This window comes from Coregonus lavaretus (genome assembly GCF_964263955.1).
Source record: "Coregonus lavaretus genome assembly, chromosome: 7".
Lineage (NCBI taxonomy): Eukaryota > Metazoa > Chordata > Actinopteri > Salmoniformes > Salmonidae > Coregonus > Coregonus lavaretus.
In genome coordinates this window covers 52,604,385-52,623,142 of record NC_139994.1, presented here as the reverse complement: position 1 = coordinate 52,623,142, position 18,758 = coordinate 52,604,385, and the positions used below count along the sequence as shown (strand labels likewise).

The window sequence follows — 18,758 nt, the reverse complement described above, 5'->3', positions numbered from 1 at the left end:
ATCTGTCATTTTTCCCAATAAACTGGCCAGTACTTAGATTTTTTATTTCACCTTAATATGGTATGGTATATTTTCAAATATTTATAAAAAAAAAGATACACATTTCTATGTGAGATAATGTTTTTGGAATTTTTGTGAACAAGAGTGTACCCTACCCTGTCTCTTCTTGCCCTATTCACTATCAACCATGTATGTCTTGTAAAAAATATATAATTAACTGACTCACTGATACCATGTAAGTTTGAACATGTTCGGCAGCTGTGGTGACTCACAGCCAAGACAACGAAGGAGTGGCTTCAACCCGATTGAACATCTCTGGAAAGACCTGAAAATAGCTTTGCAGGAACCTCCCCATCCAACCTGACAGAGCTGGAGAGGATCTGCAAAGAAGAATGGGAGAAACTCCCCAAATACAGGTGTGCCAAGCTTGTAGCGTCATACCCAAGAAGACACGAGACTGTAATCGCTGTCAAAGCTGCTGCAACAAACTACTGAGTAAAAGGTCTGAATACTTATGTAAATGTGATATTTCAGTTTTTTATGTCTAAAAACCTGTTTTTGCTTTGCCATTATGGGGTATTGTGTGTAGATTGATGAAGGAAAAAAACGATTTAATCCATTTTAGAATAAGGCTGTAACGTAACTACAGTCAGACCGTGAGATCTTGTTGTGATTATAGGCTTCTTGATACCTGATGACAAGGACTGTATGCAACAGATTTTAACCCTCCCGTTGTCCTAGGGTCAAAATGACCCGCCACTGTGTTGAACCAACTTTATTTAATTTTGATATTTTGGGGATCATTTGTGAGAAGGAGGCAGTGAGACTTTAAAGAAAGTATCACTGCCTCCTTCTCACAAATGATCCAAAAAATATAAAAATTAAATAAAGTTGGTTCAACACAGTGGCGGGTCATTTTGACCCTAGGACAACGGGAGGGTTTAATGGTGTGTGTGTGTCACTGACAATGGGTTATTGTGGAGTGGTGTGTGTATGTGGGTGTGGTGTGGGTTGGGCGTGTGTACAGAGGGAGGGAGGGATTTTTGATTCCCCCATTTTTTTTCTATAGTCATATTCTCTCATGCCTGAGAGTCAGAAATTGTGAGAGACATTGCTAAAATGGCGCCGACAGAGAGGGCTGCCTTGCTTCTAGTTCTTAGGAAAACATGCAGCATTTTGTTTTTTTATGTATTATTTCTTACGTTAGTAGGCCCAAATTTTTTTGTGTTACTACATACAACCGGAAATAACTATTGGATATCAGAGCGGCGGTAACTCACCAGCACTACCAGCATTATGACCAGGAATACGACTTTCCCGAAGCGGATCCTTTGTTCGCACCCCGCAGGGCAATTGAACTGATTCCAGAGGCCGACCCAAAACAACGCCGGCGGAGGAGAGGTACTTCTAGTCCAATTTAGGAGGCGTGCCACCACCCACCGCTTCCGAGTATATTACTCGCTAATGTTCAGTCTCTGGATAATAAAGTTGACGAGCTCAGGGCGAGGGTTTCTTTCCAGAGAGACATCAGGGATTGTAACATACTCTGTTTCACGGAAACATGGCTCTCTCGGGATATACTGTCCGAGTCGGTCCAGCCAGTTGGGTTCTCTGTTCATCGCGCAGACAGGAATAAATATCTCTCCGGGAAGCAGAAGGGCAGAGGTGTATGTTTTATGATTAACGACTCATGGTGTAATTGTGATAACATACAGGAACTCAAGTCCTTTTGTTCACCCAACCTAGAATACCTCACAATCAAATGGCGACCGTATTATCTCCCAAGATAATTTTCTTTGGTTATAGTCACGGCCGTGTATATCCCCCCTCAAGCTGATACCACGACAGCCTTCAAAGAACTTCACTGGAGTTTATGCAAACTAGAAACCACATATCCTGAGGCTGCATTTATTGTAGCTGGGGATTTTAACAAAGCAAATATGAGGAAAAGGCTGCCGAAGTTCTATCAACACATCGACTGTAACACTCGACCACTGCTACTCCAACTTCCGGGATGCCTACAAGGCCCTCTCCCATCCTCCTTTCGGCAAATCTGAACATGACTCCATTTTGCTCCTCCCTTCCTATAGGCAGAAACTCAAACAGGAAGTACCCGTGCTAAGGACTATTCAACGCTGGTCTGACCAATCATAATCCACGTTTCAAGATTGTTTTGATCACGCAGACTGGGATATGTACCTGTAGCCTCCGAGAATACCGTAGACGAATACACAGATACGGTGACTGAGTTTAATAGGAAGTGTATAGGAGTAAGTCGCTCTGGATAAGAGTGTCTGCTAAATGACGTAAATGTAAATGTAAAATGAGATGTTGTACCCACTGTGACTACTAAAACCTACCCTAACCAGAAACCATGGATAGATGGCAGCATTTGCGCAAAACTGAAAGCGCGAACCACCGCCTATAACCATGGCAAGGTGACTGGGAATATGGCCGAATGCAAACAGTGTAGTTATTCCCTCCATAAGGTAATCAAACAGGAAAAACGTCAGTATAGAGACAAAGTGGTCGCAATTCAATGGCTCAGAAACGAGACGTACAGTGCTGTGAAAAAATATTTGCCCCCTTTCTAATTTTCTCTACTTTTGCATATTTGTGATACTGAATGTTATCAGATCTTCAACCAAAACCTAATATTAGATAAAGGGAACATAAGTGAACAAATAACACAACAATTACATATTTATTTAATTTATTTCATAAACAAAGTTAATCAACACCCAATTCCCCTGTGTGAAAAAGTAATTGCCCCCTTACACTCAATAACTGGTTGTGCCACCTTTAGCTGCAATGACTCCAACCAATGCTTCCTGTAGTTGTTGATCAGTCTCTCACGTCGCTGTGGAGGAATTCTGGCCCACTCTTCCATGCAGAACTGCTTTAACTCAGTGACGTGTGGGTTTTCAAGCATGAACTGCTCGTTTCAAGTCCTGCCACAACATCTCAATTGGGATTAGGTCTGGACTTTGACTAGACCATTCCAAAACTTCCAATGTGTTGCTTTTTAGCAATTTTCATGTAGACTTGATTGTGTGTTTTGGATCATTGTCTTGCTGCATGACCCAGCTGCGCTTCAGCTTCAGCTCACAGACGGATGGTCTGACATTCTCCTGTAGAATTCTCTTATACAGAGCAGAATTCATGGTTCCTTCTATTAAGGCAAGTCGTCCAGGTCCTGAGGCAGCAAAGCATCCCCAAAACATCACACCACCACCACCATGCTTGACCTTTGGTATGATGTTCTTACTGTGGAATGCAGTGTTTGGTTTTCGCCAGACATAATGGGACCCATCTCATCATTCTTGTGTTGCAAACCACAACTATTGTCTCATAACTTGAGTTGAATGCTAAACAAGAATGTTATCAATAGTATTATCAAAGACTTTTATAACTAACCAAGATAGACCGGAGACTGTCTTTTCAAATGGGAGCAAACTGGGCCTCACCATATTTGGTAGTGAGTGGAAAGGCCAACCGGATGCTTCACATTTATACATCCGGTGAAATATCTGTCTCATTGTTCTATCTGTGGTATTATCAACTGAATTACCCCAAATGCAAAGCGCTTTGAGGCAAAGTGTTGATTAGATGGAGTACAAAGGAGATAAACATATTGTATAGAACTTAAATATTAATTTCTCTGTTGTGAGGAGCAGAGAATTGGGGCATTACATTTCTATAGGCCGTTGATGACCAAACCTGGGTTGAAATCTTTCCAGTACTTTGAGCATTTGCTTTAGCCTGCCTGGAGTGCAAGGTATGAGGGGTTTGCACTTTTGAGACTTTTCTATTGGTTCCATTTCAACAGGCAACCGACAGTGGGGAGAATAAGTATTTGATACACTGCCGATTTTGCAGGTTTTCCTACTTACAAAGCATGTATAGGTCTGTAATTCTTATCATAGGTACACTTCAACTGTGAGAGACAGAATCTAAAACAAAAATCCAGAAAATCACATTGTATGATTTTTAAGTAATTAATTTGCATTTTATTGCATGACATAAGTATTTGATACCTCAGAAAAGCAGAACTTAATATTTCGTATAGAAACCTTTGTTTTCAATTACAAGAGATCATACGTTTCCTGTAGGTCTTGACCAGGTTTGCACACAATGCTGCAGGGATTTTGGCCCACTCCTCCATACAGACCTTCTCCAGATCCTTCAGGTTTCGGGGCTGTCGCTGGGCAATACGGACTTTCAGCTCCCTCCAAAGATTTTCTATTGGTTTCAGGTCTGGAGACTGGCTCGGCCACTCCAGGACCTTGAGATGCTTCTTACGGAGCCACTCCTTAGTTGCCCTGGCTGTGTGTTTCGGGTCGTTGTCATGCTGGAAGACCCAGCCACGACCCATCTTCAATGCTCTTTCTGAGGGAAGGAGGTTGTTGGCCAAGATCTCGCGATACATGGCCCCATCCATCCTCCCCTCAATACGGTGCAGTCGTCCTGTCCCCTTTGCAGAAAAGCATCCCCAAAGAATTATGTTTCCACCTCCATGCTTCACGGTTGGGATGGTGTTCTTGGGGTTGTACTCATCCTTCTTCTTCCTCCAAACACGGCGAGTGGAGTTTAGACCAAAAAGCTCTATTTTTGTCTCATCAGACCACATGACCTTCTCCCATTCCTCCTCTGGATCATCCAGATGGTCATTGGCAAACTTCAGACGGGCCTGGACATGCACTGGCTTGAGCAGGGGGACCTTGCGTGCGCTGCAGGATTTTAATCCATGACGGCGTAGTGTGTTACTAATGGTTTTCTTTGAGACTGTGGTCCCAGCTCTCTTCAGGTCATTGACCAGGTCCTGCCGTGTAGTTCTGGGCTGATCCCTCACCTTCCTCATGATCATTGATGCCCCACAAGGTGAGATCTTGCATGGAGCCCCAGACCGAGGGTGATTGACCGTCATCTTGAACTTCTTCCATTTTCTAATAATTGCGCCAACAGTTGTTGCCTTCTCACCAAGCTGCTTGCCTATTGTCCTGTAGCCCATCCCAGCCTTGTGCAGGTCTACAATTTTATCCCTGATGTCCTTACTCAGCTCTCTGGTCTTGGCCATTGTGGAGAGGTTGGAGTCTGTTTGATTGAGTGTGTGGACATGTGTCTTTTATACAGGTAACGAGTTCAAACAGGTGCAGTTAATATAGGTAATGAGTGGAGAACAGGAGGGCTTCTTAAAGATAAACTAACAGGTCTGTGAGAGCCAGAATTCTTACTGGTTGGTAGGTGATCAAATACTTATGTCATGCAATAAAATGCAAATTAATTACTTAAAAGTTATACAATGTGATTTTCTGGATTTTTGTTTTAGATTCTGTCTCTCACAGTTGAAGTGTACCTATGATTAAAATTACAGACCTCTACATGCTTTGTAAGTAGGAAAACCTGCAAAATCTGCAGTGTATCAAATACTTGTTCTCCCCGCTGTATATCAATTACAGATACAGTGAATGATTTCAAATAGTATTTGAACACAGATCTGTTGATGACAAGGGCCAAAATACAGCATCCTATGTAATGGCTCTCTATCTCCTCTGTAGGCCTGTCTGTGTCACACAAGATGGAGAAGAGAGGAAATCCGCTGCAACACGTGTCACCATCCCAAACCCACCACTCAAATATGACCATGACTTTCCTGAATACCAGAGGCGATTTTAGCATGTCAATCTTGGTGGAGCAAACTCCCCATGTGTTTTTTTGATGCATGCCAGCAAAGCCACTACACAACACAACACAACACTAAACAATACATTAATTGCACTATAACAGTGACAAATGGTGCCCACAAACTGTTAGGGCCTACATAAAGCTGTCCCAGCAGCAGAGCTTTCTTTTCAGCACCATGAAGTGAATCCTTACCACTGCTACACCTGGCTATCAGCGGAGCCTTGTCTGGCAGCGAAACAGTAAATTAAGCCTCATTACCTGCCTTTTAAAAAAACATAGCTGATGTGTCTGATATGGTAATTTCGATTAAGACATTAATGAGCATGCTAGGATGGACGTAGTGAATATAACTATTTGTTCAGCACTATTGAAATGTACAGTGACAGAATTCAGAAGATGGCCGTTCTTACAGTATTCTCCCTGTACACCAAGTCAGAACCGTAGGATAAATAAAGGGGGCATATAAGCAGACAATGAAAGCTCTTACAATATTCAATGATTACATTTCTCTAAAACAGGCTATAGACTACATGTGCACCACCAAGTCAGAACAGTAGGCTACGTTATGAGGGGGAAAGGGACCAAATTATTAGGGTGAAGGACATGGGCTAGTAACAGCTTACTACACAATATACACTTAGCATTACTTCCTTAGCTACAGTATCTCCCTGGCGTATTACATAATTTATGCAGCAGCATACAATACATTTCTGGACACCTTGTTGTGCTGTGCTCACTTGAACAGGAAGGTGGCACGGCATCAAAGTGGCATTCTCTGGATTTATGGTGTTTTCAAGACAACTGGGAACTTGGAAAAAAACAAGGTCGAATCATGATGTCAGTGATCTTCAGGTCGGAGCTCTAGAAAGAGGCAGAGTTCCCGACTTGGAATTCCGAGTTGGATGACCATTTAAAGCGTATTTTCCCAGTCGGAGCTTGTTTTTTTCAGAGTTCCCAGTTGTCTTGAACTCACTGAAGTCTGAGATTTCCCAGTTCCGAGTTTCCAGTTGTTCTGAACACGGCAGAAGTCATGCTGGATTGACAGCATGGTCAATGTATTCCACCTTTTCTGGCCCATGGTGTTGAATGTTTATCCTTTTAAGCTTGGAAAAGAGACCCTTAAACCCAGACTTGGACCACACACCCACTCCACTGAATAGCATGCTAGTGATTGCTTTGCAACGCTTGCAGTCAGCCACTAATTCCTTCCAAACCACTCATTGTTGAATTTGCGATTTCCAACTTGTTGTGTAATGTTTATGTCCAAAGGCCGATGAGCACCGATACGTTTTATCTATAATTTCTCTTCATATGACAAGGATTGAAAAGGATTTGCCAGTAGATTGTCGACGTGATTCATGATGATGACTGCATGTCTGGCTTGCTAGCTAAGATTTTGAAAGTATGATGTTGACATGATCAGTCCAATCAAAGCTACGGTAGATATAACGTGATTTGATGTCGTTTTATCTGTGGCCAATGACCTTGAGCCTTCTTGAATGGGCACTTCTATTGTAACTCTATGGTAGCATCCAAGGCGCTTGAATTTTCGAGCTCTCTCCGTAGATTTTGCCGTGACGTAGTGTCCCCTTGAGTGACAGAACACTGAGCCAATCAGGGCGCTATTAGGTTACATTACCAACCCCTAAACTCCGTATTTTCCACTGGCTGCCCCACTACCACAGAAAGCACTGAGCTAGGCTGAAATACCTGCATTTTGGAGCTGCCTTACTCAAGAAAGCAAAAAAGAGACCATGTTTGTATGCGGCTTTATTAACTGAATGATATTTATATAAAACAGGCCCCACCTGCCCTGAATGACGGGTCGCCACTGCTCAATACAACTGCAACTTTAAAGCAATATAGTGTTTGTGTTTGAATTAAGATAAAGGATTGAGACGTGAACTCTGCTGCCACCCACAAGATGCAGTAGTGATGCAGTCCAGAGAATGTGGTGTTTTTTATCATTAATCAAAATGAAAGTACTACTGTTAGATTCATACTGTTACAGTAAGGTCACCGTAGTTCCGTTTTATTGATGTTCCAATTCACTTTCACTACTGCATTTGTAGTTCATTTGGTGTTCAGCAGCATAAGTGTCTGACCACTAAAGAGAACGCATATTCTACAGGTAGGAGATTTATTAACTAACAATATCTCTGTACTGCTATTCTCTCTCTCTTAGATGAGGATAACTCTGAACTATTTGAGTTAGCAAACCAGCAGTGAACAATGAAGTAATTATGGTTCAACTGTAGCATTGTGTCAAAAATAGCTATATTTAGTTAGCAAGGGGAAGTGTGACTGTGGGGGGCCTAGAAACGGACTTAGAAACTGACAGCAGGAGTAAAGATAAGATCATGCCAAAGTTCAGAAGGGATACACGACGACTACAGTACTATCACTTCTTGTCTTCATAACAAAGTACATTTTATATTTGTCTCATCCACCATTCAGGTCAATCAACCAATCTGTGTCACGCACCATGGGAAGATGTATTGACGGTGCGTACCTGAGCTATATTTTATAAAGTATTAGCAACGTTACAATCTGACGACATTACAGAAGCCTCACAATAGGTGTTTAACGTACCAGCAAATCTGATGCCCGACCGTGCAGTCGACGACGTGGCACCCAACCATTGGTTGATGCAATGTAGTCAGTCTGGAATGTAACCCTTCTAACATGACATCATAACTCCTAATATACATTTGGCACCACTTTAGAGAACAGTTAGTCATGATATGGCCGTGCTGTTGATGATAACTGAAGGGTAGGGAAAACAATGACTGACACGTGTCTGTTTATTAATGTACAGGATTATAAATGTCTACATTTATAAAGGTTTATAAAATGTAACGATTTTATATCATCATGCTATGCAACCATAGACAGGACATGAAAAAAAATGTGTGCTGTCTAATCCCGCAGTTTGCATGCTGGTCTTATGGGTTCCAGTTTGTGTGACCTTCATTGTCTTGGGTAAGTAGCTAGTAAGAAATCATTTATATCTCCATCATACCGCATCACCCTTCATCCACATAACTCCTCTACTTCTCCACATAGGTGCTGTGTACATTGATGACTGCCCAGTGAAACGTGTCATCCCTGTCCACATGATCATTTCTGGATCTTTCGGTCTCCTCTATGCATTCTCTTCCTGCTACAAGGACCGTGTTGTGTGCCAACATTTGTCTAAACTATTTTGGTTCATGATCATCGTCTGGTGCATTATTGGTAAGAGACATCAAATTACGAAAATTATTGTGTCCCGGTTTGAATACTTTTAATGTGCTTCCTTCCTCACACCTTTCCTCCCTCCTTTCCTCCCTCCTTTCTTTAAGGTAATCACTGATCTGTTTCTGTAAAGTATTGCTTCTACCAATCCGACATTATCAGCTAAGTGATTACTTCACTGAAGAGAGGAAGGAAGGAAGGAAGGAGTAATTTAATGTACTGAAACTGGGCCGTGTTCTTCCTATCTTAGAGGTCATTCCACGTCATTTCAGCAACCCATGACAGCTACCATCTCAGATTGTTCTGAAATCATTTCTGTAGTTAGAAACAGATACGATTAGCATTTCTGCAACATTGTTTTGTTGAAATATAATTTGATCTCTGAGAAGATAATTGATTGCACCCAAATTGGCCATTTTAATTTATATTATTCTTATAATATTCTATAAATATAGTCTGATTTGAACCCAACTTTTTTCTAACTTAGCCTTAACTCGACACTGCACAAAAGTACACAAGATCTCTCAAACTGCATACATTGATTATATTTCCTACCACTTTGTCTACAGGCCATAATTGGATCTTCTCTGTATTCCAGCCCAACTACGAACGGAAAGGGATCATCGGCTACACATACTGCAAAAAATCTCTATACATCTTTGCGGCTTCTACCACCATCATATTGGAAATCTTTTTAATTGGGCGGCTGCTTGGGTTGTTCAGTGTTTGTAAGTTGTTCATGCTTTGTCTGGTCTGCTGTGTCTCTTTATGCAAGTCTGATGATGTCAAACCTGATCAGGTTGTTGAGCCTTTGAGGTGTGTGGAGACTGAGAGGTGTGTGGGGACTGACGGAAGTGTGGGGACTGAGGTGTGTGTGGGGACTGACGGAAGTGTGGGGACTCAGGTGTGTGTGGAGACTGAGGTGTGTGTGGGGACTGACGGAAGTGTGGGGACTGAGGTGTGTGTGGGGACTGACGGAAGTGTGGGGACTCAGGTGTATGTGGAGACTCATGAGAGTGTGGGGCATGACGAGAGTGTGGGGACTAAGGAGTATGTGGTAACTGAGCAGAGTGAGTCCAACACTGCTCATTATTAATGCCATTCACTATTCACAATAGTCATTTACATGAATTTGTCTCCTTTGGGGGGTGAGATAATATAATAATGTAGATGTCATCATAAACAAATAAGCAACAATGGGTAAATTGGTGCCATTATGTTGCCAAATATCAGAAGATTAAAATAAAAATACAAATTCCCACTTTGACTTTCAAGATTTAAAATGTACCTTGGTAGACAATATTATTGTTACCATTGTTGAGCAGAATTATAATCATTTGGCTAATAGGCTGCTGTTCCACTTCACAGACACCCCCCTAAAATAGTTTAGTGGAACAGCCCATCAATCAAAAGGCACACCTGAAGAAAATGGACTGGTGTGTTAAAAGGCCGACTTCTGGTCCCATTCTGCCCCTGCTGTAATTCGTAATTCATTACAATTATAATAACTCATTGGATCAAATTGTGTGATGATCATCTTAGTCCTTGACAAATAGTAGGCCTAAGCTTATGGATCTACTGTCTGTTACCAATATCAGCAATAAAATAATAATAATAATATGCCATTTAGCAGACGCTTTTATCCAAAGCGACTTACAGTCATGCGTGCATACATTTTTGTGTATGGGTGGTCCCGGGGATCGAACCCACTACCTTGGCGTTTCAAGCGCCGTGCTCTACCAGCTGAGCTACAGAGGACCACAAATATAAGCAGCATCTTGTTTACTTGGAATGAACAGAGCACATAATGCAAATGAATACAAGTCAGACAGAGATTAAACCGAAGATTGAATGTTTTATGGCTCAATTTAATTGATAAAATGTGTGTTGTGTTCTTTCACAATAAACAGGCCAGGGCTTCTAGGCTGGTGTGTTTCATTTGACCTACTCTACATTTGAGTTGGCATAATTCAAATGGTTGCCAATCTATTCAAATGAAGTTGTGCTGCCTAACTGTAACAGTGTAAGTTGTCAGTCGGCCTTAAAGTTTCGATAAGGTATAGGCAACGGTAGCTTGTGATCTCGGCCGCTTTCAGTCGCTTGCAGCACCAGACGAGGGACTGCAAGAGCATGCGCGTTCGAGAGCGGGGGCTCTGTCAGTTTGCTCGAAATTGTGAAATTGAATTATTTTCTGACCTTCCCCAAGCGTAGATCATTCAGCAGTAGTGTTTACTTCACTGACACACGAGCAACCAAGGTACGTTGACCATATCGCAATCAAATACATTTTAAATGGTTTGCCTAATGTAGGCTATGCGTTCTATAAAGTTGTTTATTTATCAAAACAATTTTATCATAGCCTACATTCTATTGCCTACATTCCATGGACCTTAAATGCATTCATTGGACATAGAGTAGCCTAAGAGGAATAAGTGGTGGATAATTACTGACTATCAATTGTGTGCATAGGGTCCTGGTTATTGGAATTAACGTAATATTATTCAATGATATAGTATCAGCTAAATATTATTACATGTGTTGTAGAACTGTCCTACTCTATTTTATTGAAAACATATAGTCTGTGCTTGACTTACAACATGCCAACTTGAACAAGTGTGACAGGTCAGGTTACTTCACTATCTGACATAACCTGTTGACAATTCAACCAAACATAAAACTTTGTATGAAAAACAACAACAAGAGGTGACATTGCAAAGCTTGGTGTGAGAAAATAAAATATAGGTAATGGGCAGCGAAGACAGGTGTGTGTGTACAGTGCCTTGCAAAAGTATTCATCCCCCTTGGCGTTTTTCCTATTTTGTTGCATTACAACCTGAAATTTAAATTGATTTTTATTTGGATTGCATGTAATGGACATACACAAAATAGTGAAATTAAAACAATAAATAACAGAAAAGTGGTGCGTGCATATGAAGCCCCTAAATAAGATCTGGTGCAACTAATTACCTTCAGAAGTCACATAATTAGTTAAATAAAGTCCACCTGTGTGCAATCTAAGTGTCACATGATCTGTCACATGATCTCAGTATATATACACCTGTTCTGAAAGGCCCCAGAGTCTGCAACACCATTAAGCAAGGGGAACCACCAAGCAAGCGGCACCATGAAGACCAAGGAGCTCTCCAAACAGGTCAGGGACAAAGTTGTGGAGAAGTACAGATCAGGGTTGGGTTATAAAAAAAGATCAGAAACTTTGAACATCCCACGGAGCACCATTAATTCCATTATTTAAAAATGGAAAGAATATGGCACCACAACAAACCTGCCAAGAGAGGGCCGCCCACCAAAACTCACGGACCAGGCAAGGAGGGCATTAATCAGAGAGGCAACAAAGAGACCAAAGATAACCCTGAAGGAGCTGCAAAGCTCCACAGCAGAGATTGGAGTATCTGTCCATAGGACCACTTTAAGCCATACACTCCACAGAGCTGGGCTTTACGGAAGAGTGGCCAGAAAAAAAGCCATTGCTTAAAGAAAAAAATAAGCAAACACGTTTGGTGTTCGCCAAAAGGCATTTGGGAGACTCCCCAAACATATGGAAGAAGGTACTCTGGTCAGATGAGACTAAAATTGAGCTTTTTGGCCATCAAGGGAAACTCTATGTCTGGCGCAAACCCAACACCTCTCATCACCCCGAGAACACCATCCCCACAGTGAAGCATGGTGGTGGCAGCATCATGCTGTGGGGATGGTTTTCATCGGCAGGGACTGGGAAACTGGTCAGAATTGAAGGAATGATGGATGGCGCTAAATACAGGGAAATTCTTGAGGGAACCCTGTTTCAGTCTTCCAGAGATTTGAGACCGGGACGGAGGTTCACCTTCCAGCAGGACAATGACCCTAAGCATACTGCTAAAGCAACACTTGAGTGGTTTAAGGGGAAACATTTAAATGTCTTGGAATGGCCTAGTCAAAGCCCAGACCTCAATCCAATTGAGAATCTGTGGTATGACTTAAATATTGCTGTACACCAGCAGAACCCATCCAACTTGAAGGAGGTGGAGCAGTTTTGCCTAGAAGAAAGGGCAAATATCCCAGTGGCTAGATATGCCAAGCTTATAGAGACATACCCCAAGAGACTTGCAGCTGTAATTGGTGCAAAAAGTGGCTCTACAAAGTATTGACTTTGGGGGGGTGAATAGTTATGCATGCTCAAGTTCTGTTTTTTTTTGTCTTATTTCTTGTTTGTTTCACAACAAAAAATATTTTGCATCTTCAAAGTGGTAGGCATGTTGTGTAAATCAAATGATACAAACCCCCCATAAATCCATTTTAATTCCAGGTTGTAAGGCAACAAAATAGGAAAAATTCCAAGGGTTGTGAATACTTTCGCAAGCCACTGTATCTGTATGGGATTGTTGATTGTGTGATTGATGATTGTGTAAATAAAGTCGCTTTGGATAAAAGCGTCTGCTAAATGGCATATTATTATTATTATTATAATAGATATAGGCTTGTGTGTGAATGGTAAATAACATAATATCTCAACATCACAAATGTGAGTTTTACAGGTGACATCATGTATGTTTATACAGATGTATACTTTGGGCGAAAGTTCAATTATGTTGATGACAATAATTCGTTTTACTTGTCAGTCAGTCTGACCTCTCTACCTCGGCAGAGGGTTAGGGTTAAGATAGATGAACTTAAATTCCTAGTTTTTCTGGACGTTCAGTGCTTTTGTTTCCAGGTTATTACAATATTGTTGTTCCCTGGTCAAAGACCTAACCAATCAGACAGCTTTTCATTTATCCTCAATGCAGAAAGATAGAAAGAATAAAAACATCCTTCTATGGTGAAGAAATGACCACATTTTCCATATTTGTGGGTGCTTTGTGAATATTTGTGTGTTATCAGCCGAGCGGGGAATGCTCGCTTGGCATGAAGAAGGTACTGTACATGAAACTGGCTTTCCAGAGAATGTTGTCAGACTTACTCGTTGGTGATAAGATGTCCATTTGGAATGCTCAGATTTGCTCTCCACTGACATAATATTTTTTCACTAGGACTCTGTTCTGTTGCAAACCACAACTAAAGTGCTTTAAGGCCCAGTGTTGATTTAGTGGAGTACAAGAGAGAAATATATGTTTACAACGGAAATAATACTATTGATGATCTATTAACTCATATCTATTATCTCTGTTGTGGCTAATTGAGAATTGTGAGAGCTATACATTACATTTCTATCTGCAACTTTCCAAGCGTTGAACACCATTGAATTCTATGTAATGTTTGTGTCATGGCTCTCTGTCGCCCTCTGTAGGCCTGACTGTGTCGCACACGATGGAGAACGGAAATCTGCTGCAACACATGCGTCACCTTCCCAAACCAACCACAGGAATATTAGGTGGGATTGAATGTGTCCGATTGCATCACTTAAGAGTTGCTCAGATCAATTGAATGGTGCATTTAGGGGCGAATCCTAACTTCCACTTAAAGCGCCATTCAGCAGTTGAAACAATAACATAGCTATTGGTAACCAGCAGAGGGATGGGGCTGGAGAAATAATATAATATAATAATATGGAGAAATGTAACCACTCTCGAATTCATAGACAGGGCTATGGATGCAAGGACTGACCATCCATGATATCAACATTATAGTTTTAACCATGTTTTGTTGACATTTAGTTTGTATACAAACATTGGAGTAAAATGAAAACAAGCTTATATTTTGGGTTCTGATAGGGTATGACAGTTGAACTAAACTCATGAGGCATTTATAAATTATATTCTTCAATAATCAATGGGTACATATAATTAATTTATAGGTCAAAAAATGTGATGATTTCCCCTTTAACTCAAAGTTTGCTAAAATATGTATATTGGGTTTAGGGTAAAAGGCTGAACCTATATACTCTCTCCCCCCAGGTATCTCTAAACTACTTGCATGTGTCATTCCTATTGCTCAGATCACCATAGGTGAAGTAATACTTTTTATAATAAACCTTCCTTACCACTGTTGTACACTTTGCAACCCCCTCTTGCCACAACTGCCCATCCCAACCTCTCCTGCCCCTATGTATTACTGTATAGGTGCAGTGTACCTGTATGACTGCCCCCGGCAGCACTACATCCCCATTTACCTGGTGGTAATGGGGGCCTTCGGCCTGGCCCTAGCCCTGCTCTCTTGCCTACCCTGTGCCCAGGACTCAGATGGCATAGACCCCAACCCCCTGAACCACCTCTGCACCACCTGGAGCACCCTGGCCTCCTTCTTCCTCTTCTGCTGGTTCATCAGCGGTGAGTCTGAGAGACCGTGGGAGAGAGAAAGACGGTGTGGTAGGATAGAGAAAGAACACTGTGTGTGTGTGCGTGCATGCGCGCGCATGTTTGTGTGTGAATAGGAAGAGAGAGAGAGGAGGAAGCGGTCAAGCACACTTTTAACCTCTTCCAAGAACTAACTGATTCCCACCAAAAATGCAACGTTATAGTATCTCAAGCTGTGGAAGTGAAAGACTCATGAGTTTGTAACTGTTAGGAAACATTTACTGTACATAATGACAGTCTTTTCAAAATTCATACCAAAGTTCTCTCTCTCTCTCTCTCTCTCTCTCTCTCTCTCTCTCTCTCTCTCTCTCTCTCTCTCTCTCTCTCTCTCTCTCTCTCTCTCTCTCTCTCTCTCTCTCTCTCTCTCTCTCTCTCCAGGTAACGTGTGGATCTACTCCATCTATCAGCCCAACTTCAACCAGACACTGACTGAGGACCCCTACTGTAACAAGACCCTGTACCTGTTTGCCTTCTGGACCACCACACTAGCCTACGTTGTGCTGGGTCTTCTGCTGCTGGGGGGATGCTGTATACTTGTCTGTGCCTTTGTATTGGGCAAGAGCGACCCTGATGACAACAGAGCATGAGGGAGGTGATGGGAGGAGGGGAGGAGGGGAGAGTAGAGGGCAGTAGAGGATACAGGAGAGGAGAAGAGGGGAGGAGCGGGTGTATAATGTTTACCTAACAAACTAGAGAAAACCAATGGAATCCAGTTATCGATTGGATAACAACGCAACTGTCACGCCCTGGCTCTGGGGACTATGTTATGTTGAGCCAGAGTGTAAGTCTATGTTTTGTATATCTATGTTGGCCTGAGTGACTCCCAATCAGAGGCAACGAGTGTCAGCTGGTTGTCTCTGATTGGGAGCCATATTTAACTATCGGTCTTTTCATTTTGTGTTGTGGTTTCTTGTTCCTTTTGGTTTGTGTGTATCAAAGGACTTCACGTTTCGTTCGTTGTTTTGATCGGGTGATCTGTTTAATAAATAATATGTACGCATTCAACGCTGCGCATTGGTCCTCCTCCTTAAGCGAACGTGACAGAAGAAACCACCAAGAATGGACCAAGCAGCGTGAAGAGGAGAGAGGAAGGACCTGGGATCAGGGGAGTAGGAGTTTCGGCTGGGCCACGCTAAGTGAAGAGGAGAGAGGCTGGTCTATGAAGCAATGGATCGAGAGTCTGGCGAGAGCTAGGGAGGCCTGGTCCACGGGGAGGAGAGAACCCCAGAAAATTTTTAGGGGGGGGCTCACGACGTGGACGACGGGGCAGCAGGAGGCCGCGATGGAGCGGTCCAGCGGGTGTGAAGAGGAGGCCGCCAGGTTAAGGGGGCCACTGGTCACAGAGGAGAGGGAAAGTGTGGAGGCACGGCGAGAGGTACTGGGGTGTATTACCAGTCCGGTCCGGCCCGTTCCTGATCCCTGCATAGGGCCAGTGGCGTGTGTCCCCAGTACGGTTCGGCCTGTTCCTGCCTCTCGCACCGAGCCTGTGGTGCGCGTCGTCAGCCCTGTCCGGCCCGTTCCTGCTCTCCGTACCAAGTCGGTGGTGCGCGTCGCCAGCCCGGTCCGGCCCATTCCTGCTCTCCGCACCAAGTCTGTGGTGCGCGTCGCCAGCCCAGTCCGGCCCATCCAAGCTTCCCGCACCAAGCCAGTGGTGTGCGTCGTCAGTCCGGCACGGCCCGTGCCTGCTCTCCGCACCAAGTCTATGGTGCGTTTCGTCAGCCCTGTCCGGCCCGTTCCTGCTCTCCGCACCAAGTCTGTGGTGCGCGTCGCCAGCCCAGTCCGGCCCATCCAAGCTCCCCGCACCAGGTCAGTGGTGCGCGTCGTCAGCCCGGTCCGGCTCATTCCTGCTCCCCGCACCAAGCCAGGGGTGCGCTTCGTCAGCCCGGTCCGGCCCGTTCCTCCTCCACGCATCAAGCCAGGGGTGTGCGTCGTCAGTCCAGTACAACCCGTGCCTGGGTCATGTCCGGAGCCGGATCCGCCGCCGAGGCGGAGTGCCCACCCGGTCCCTCCCCTGTTGTGGTGGTTTGGCGCGGCCAGAGTCCGCGCCTTTGGGGGGGGGTACTGTCACGCCCTGGCTCTGGGGACTATGTTATGTTGAGCCAGAGTGTAAGTCTATGTTTTGTATATCTATGTTGGCCTGAGTGACTCCCAATCAGAGGCAACGAGTGTCAGCTGGTTGTCTCTGATTGGGAGCCATATTTAACTATCGGTCTTTTCATTTTGTGTTGTGGTTTCTTGTTCCTTTTGGTTTGTGTGTATCAAAGGACTTCACGTTTCGTTCGTTGTTTTGATCGGGTGATCTGTTTAATAAATAATATGTACGCATTCAACGCTGCGCATTGGTCCTCCTCCTTAAGCGAACGTGACAGCAACAGTCTTTTGCGCTAAGTACACCAAGTGTTCGGAGAAAATGAAAGCAATCCTGAAAAAAACATCCTTCTTCAGACATCCACATACAGGTCGAAAAATCCCTGTTAGGTGTATCATCTCAAACAGAGTAATCTCCTCACCTGTTCATGTGGGTAAGCCTACGTAGGATGTTGTAAGTCGCTCTGGATAAGAGCGTCTGCTAAATGATGTAAATGTAAATGTAAATGTAGGACAAACGAAAAGACAATTAAAACAACCATAGCTGAACACCGCAGCTCAATCAGGTGTAAGAACACTGATTATCCAGTAGCAGCTCACTTTGTTGAAGCAAACCATTCCACGGGCTCCCGAGTGGCACAGCCGTCTAAGGCACTGCATCTCAGTGCTTAAGGCTTCACTTCAGTTCGATTCCAGGCTGTATCACAACCGACCGTGATTGGGAGTCCCATAGAGCGGCGTACAATTGGCCCAGCGTCGTCCGGGTTTACCGGTGTAGGCCGTCATTGTAAATAAGAATTTGTTCTTAACTGACTTGCCTAGTTAAATAACAAAATCTCCTCCCTCAAATGTTGCTCTACCAAGGACCGAAGGTAACATCGAGATCAGTTTCACTCTAATCAACCTAATAATTATGACACACCCCTCACTATTGTCATTGTTTGTCTGCATAACCCTGGTTCAAGCATTCATGACATTACGCTGAAGAAGGCACAGTGATGCTGAAACGTCGGTGTTTTACTCAATAAATTACTGGGAGTTTATATACATAGAGTGTGCAACTCTGTTTATTTATTTTGATAGCTTACAGTTTAGTCAGCACCTCTACACAAAATAATTTTCTCTGGGTGTGTTCCAGCTCATGCTTTTTATTAGAGATATTATCTACCTATTAGCTCTAAAAAGCACTGCCAATGCTGTCCCAGAAGCTATAATAGCAAAATATATAATAGCTCTCTTTCAAACTCTATGTAACTCTCTTTCCAAATCTATCCTTAAACAGACATGTTGATAAGCTTTGTTGTCTATTCCCCCAGCATGGTTGATCCCAGCAGGTGGTACAATTGTGGGCTTGGACCACATTATGATGGGTAAATTAAGGACACTTTCAAAATACCTTTTCTAAATACAAATAAAATCATACATCGCCAACCACCCTTCAAAATAACTTAAGTTACT

At 43.1% G+C, this 18,758-nt stretch overlaps 1 protein-coding gene across 1 annotated transcript; it reads left to right on the top strand.

The window, feature by feature from the left end:
• Window positions 1–443: 443 nt before the first annotated feature.
• LOC311132862 (uncharacterized protein) lies at window positions 444–17,540 on the top strand. Its single transcript, XM_084166217.1, has 9 exons — window positions 444–502; window positions 8,143–8,189; window positions 8,617–8,667; window positions 8,752–8,922; window positions 9,492–9,650; window positions 14,207–14,290; window positions 14,814–14,864; window positions 14,979–15,185; window positions 15,591–17,540. The coding sequence occupies exons 2-9, from the start codon at window positions 8,171–8,173 to the stop codon at window positions 15,797–15,799; spliced, it is 951 nt and encodes a 316-aa protein (XP_084022343.1). The 5' UTR covers window positions 444–502; window positions 8,143–8,170; the 3' UTR covers window positions 15,800–17,540.
• The last annotated feature ends 1,218 nt before the right edge of the window (window positions 17,541–18,758 follow it).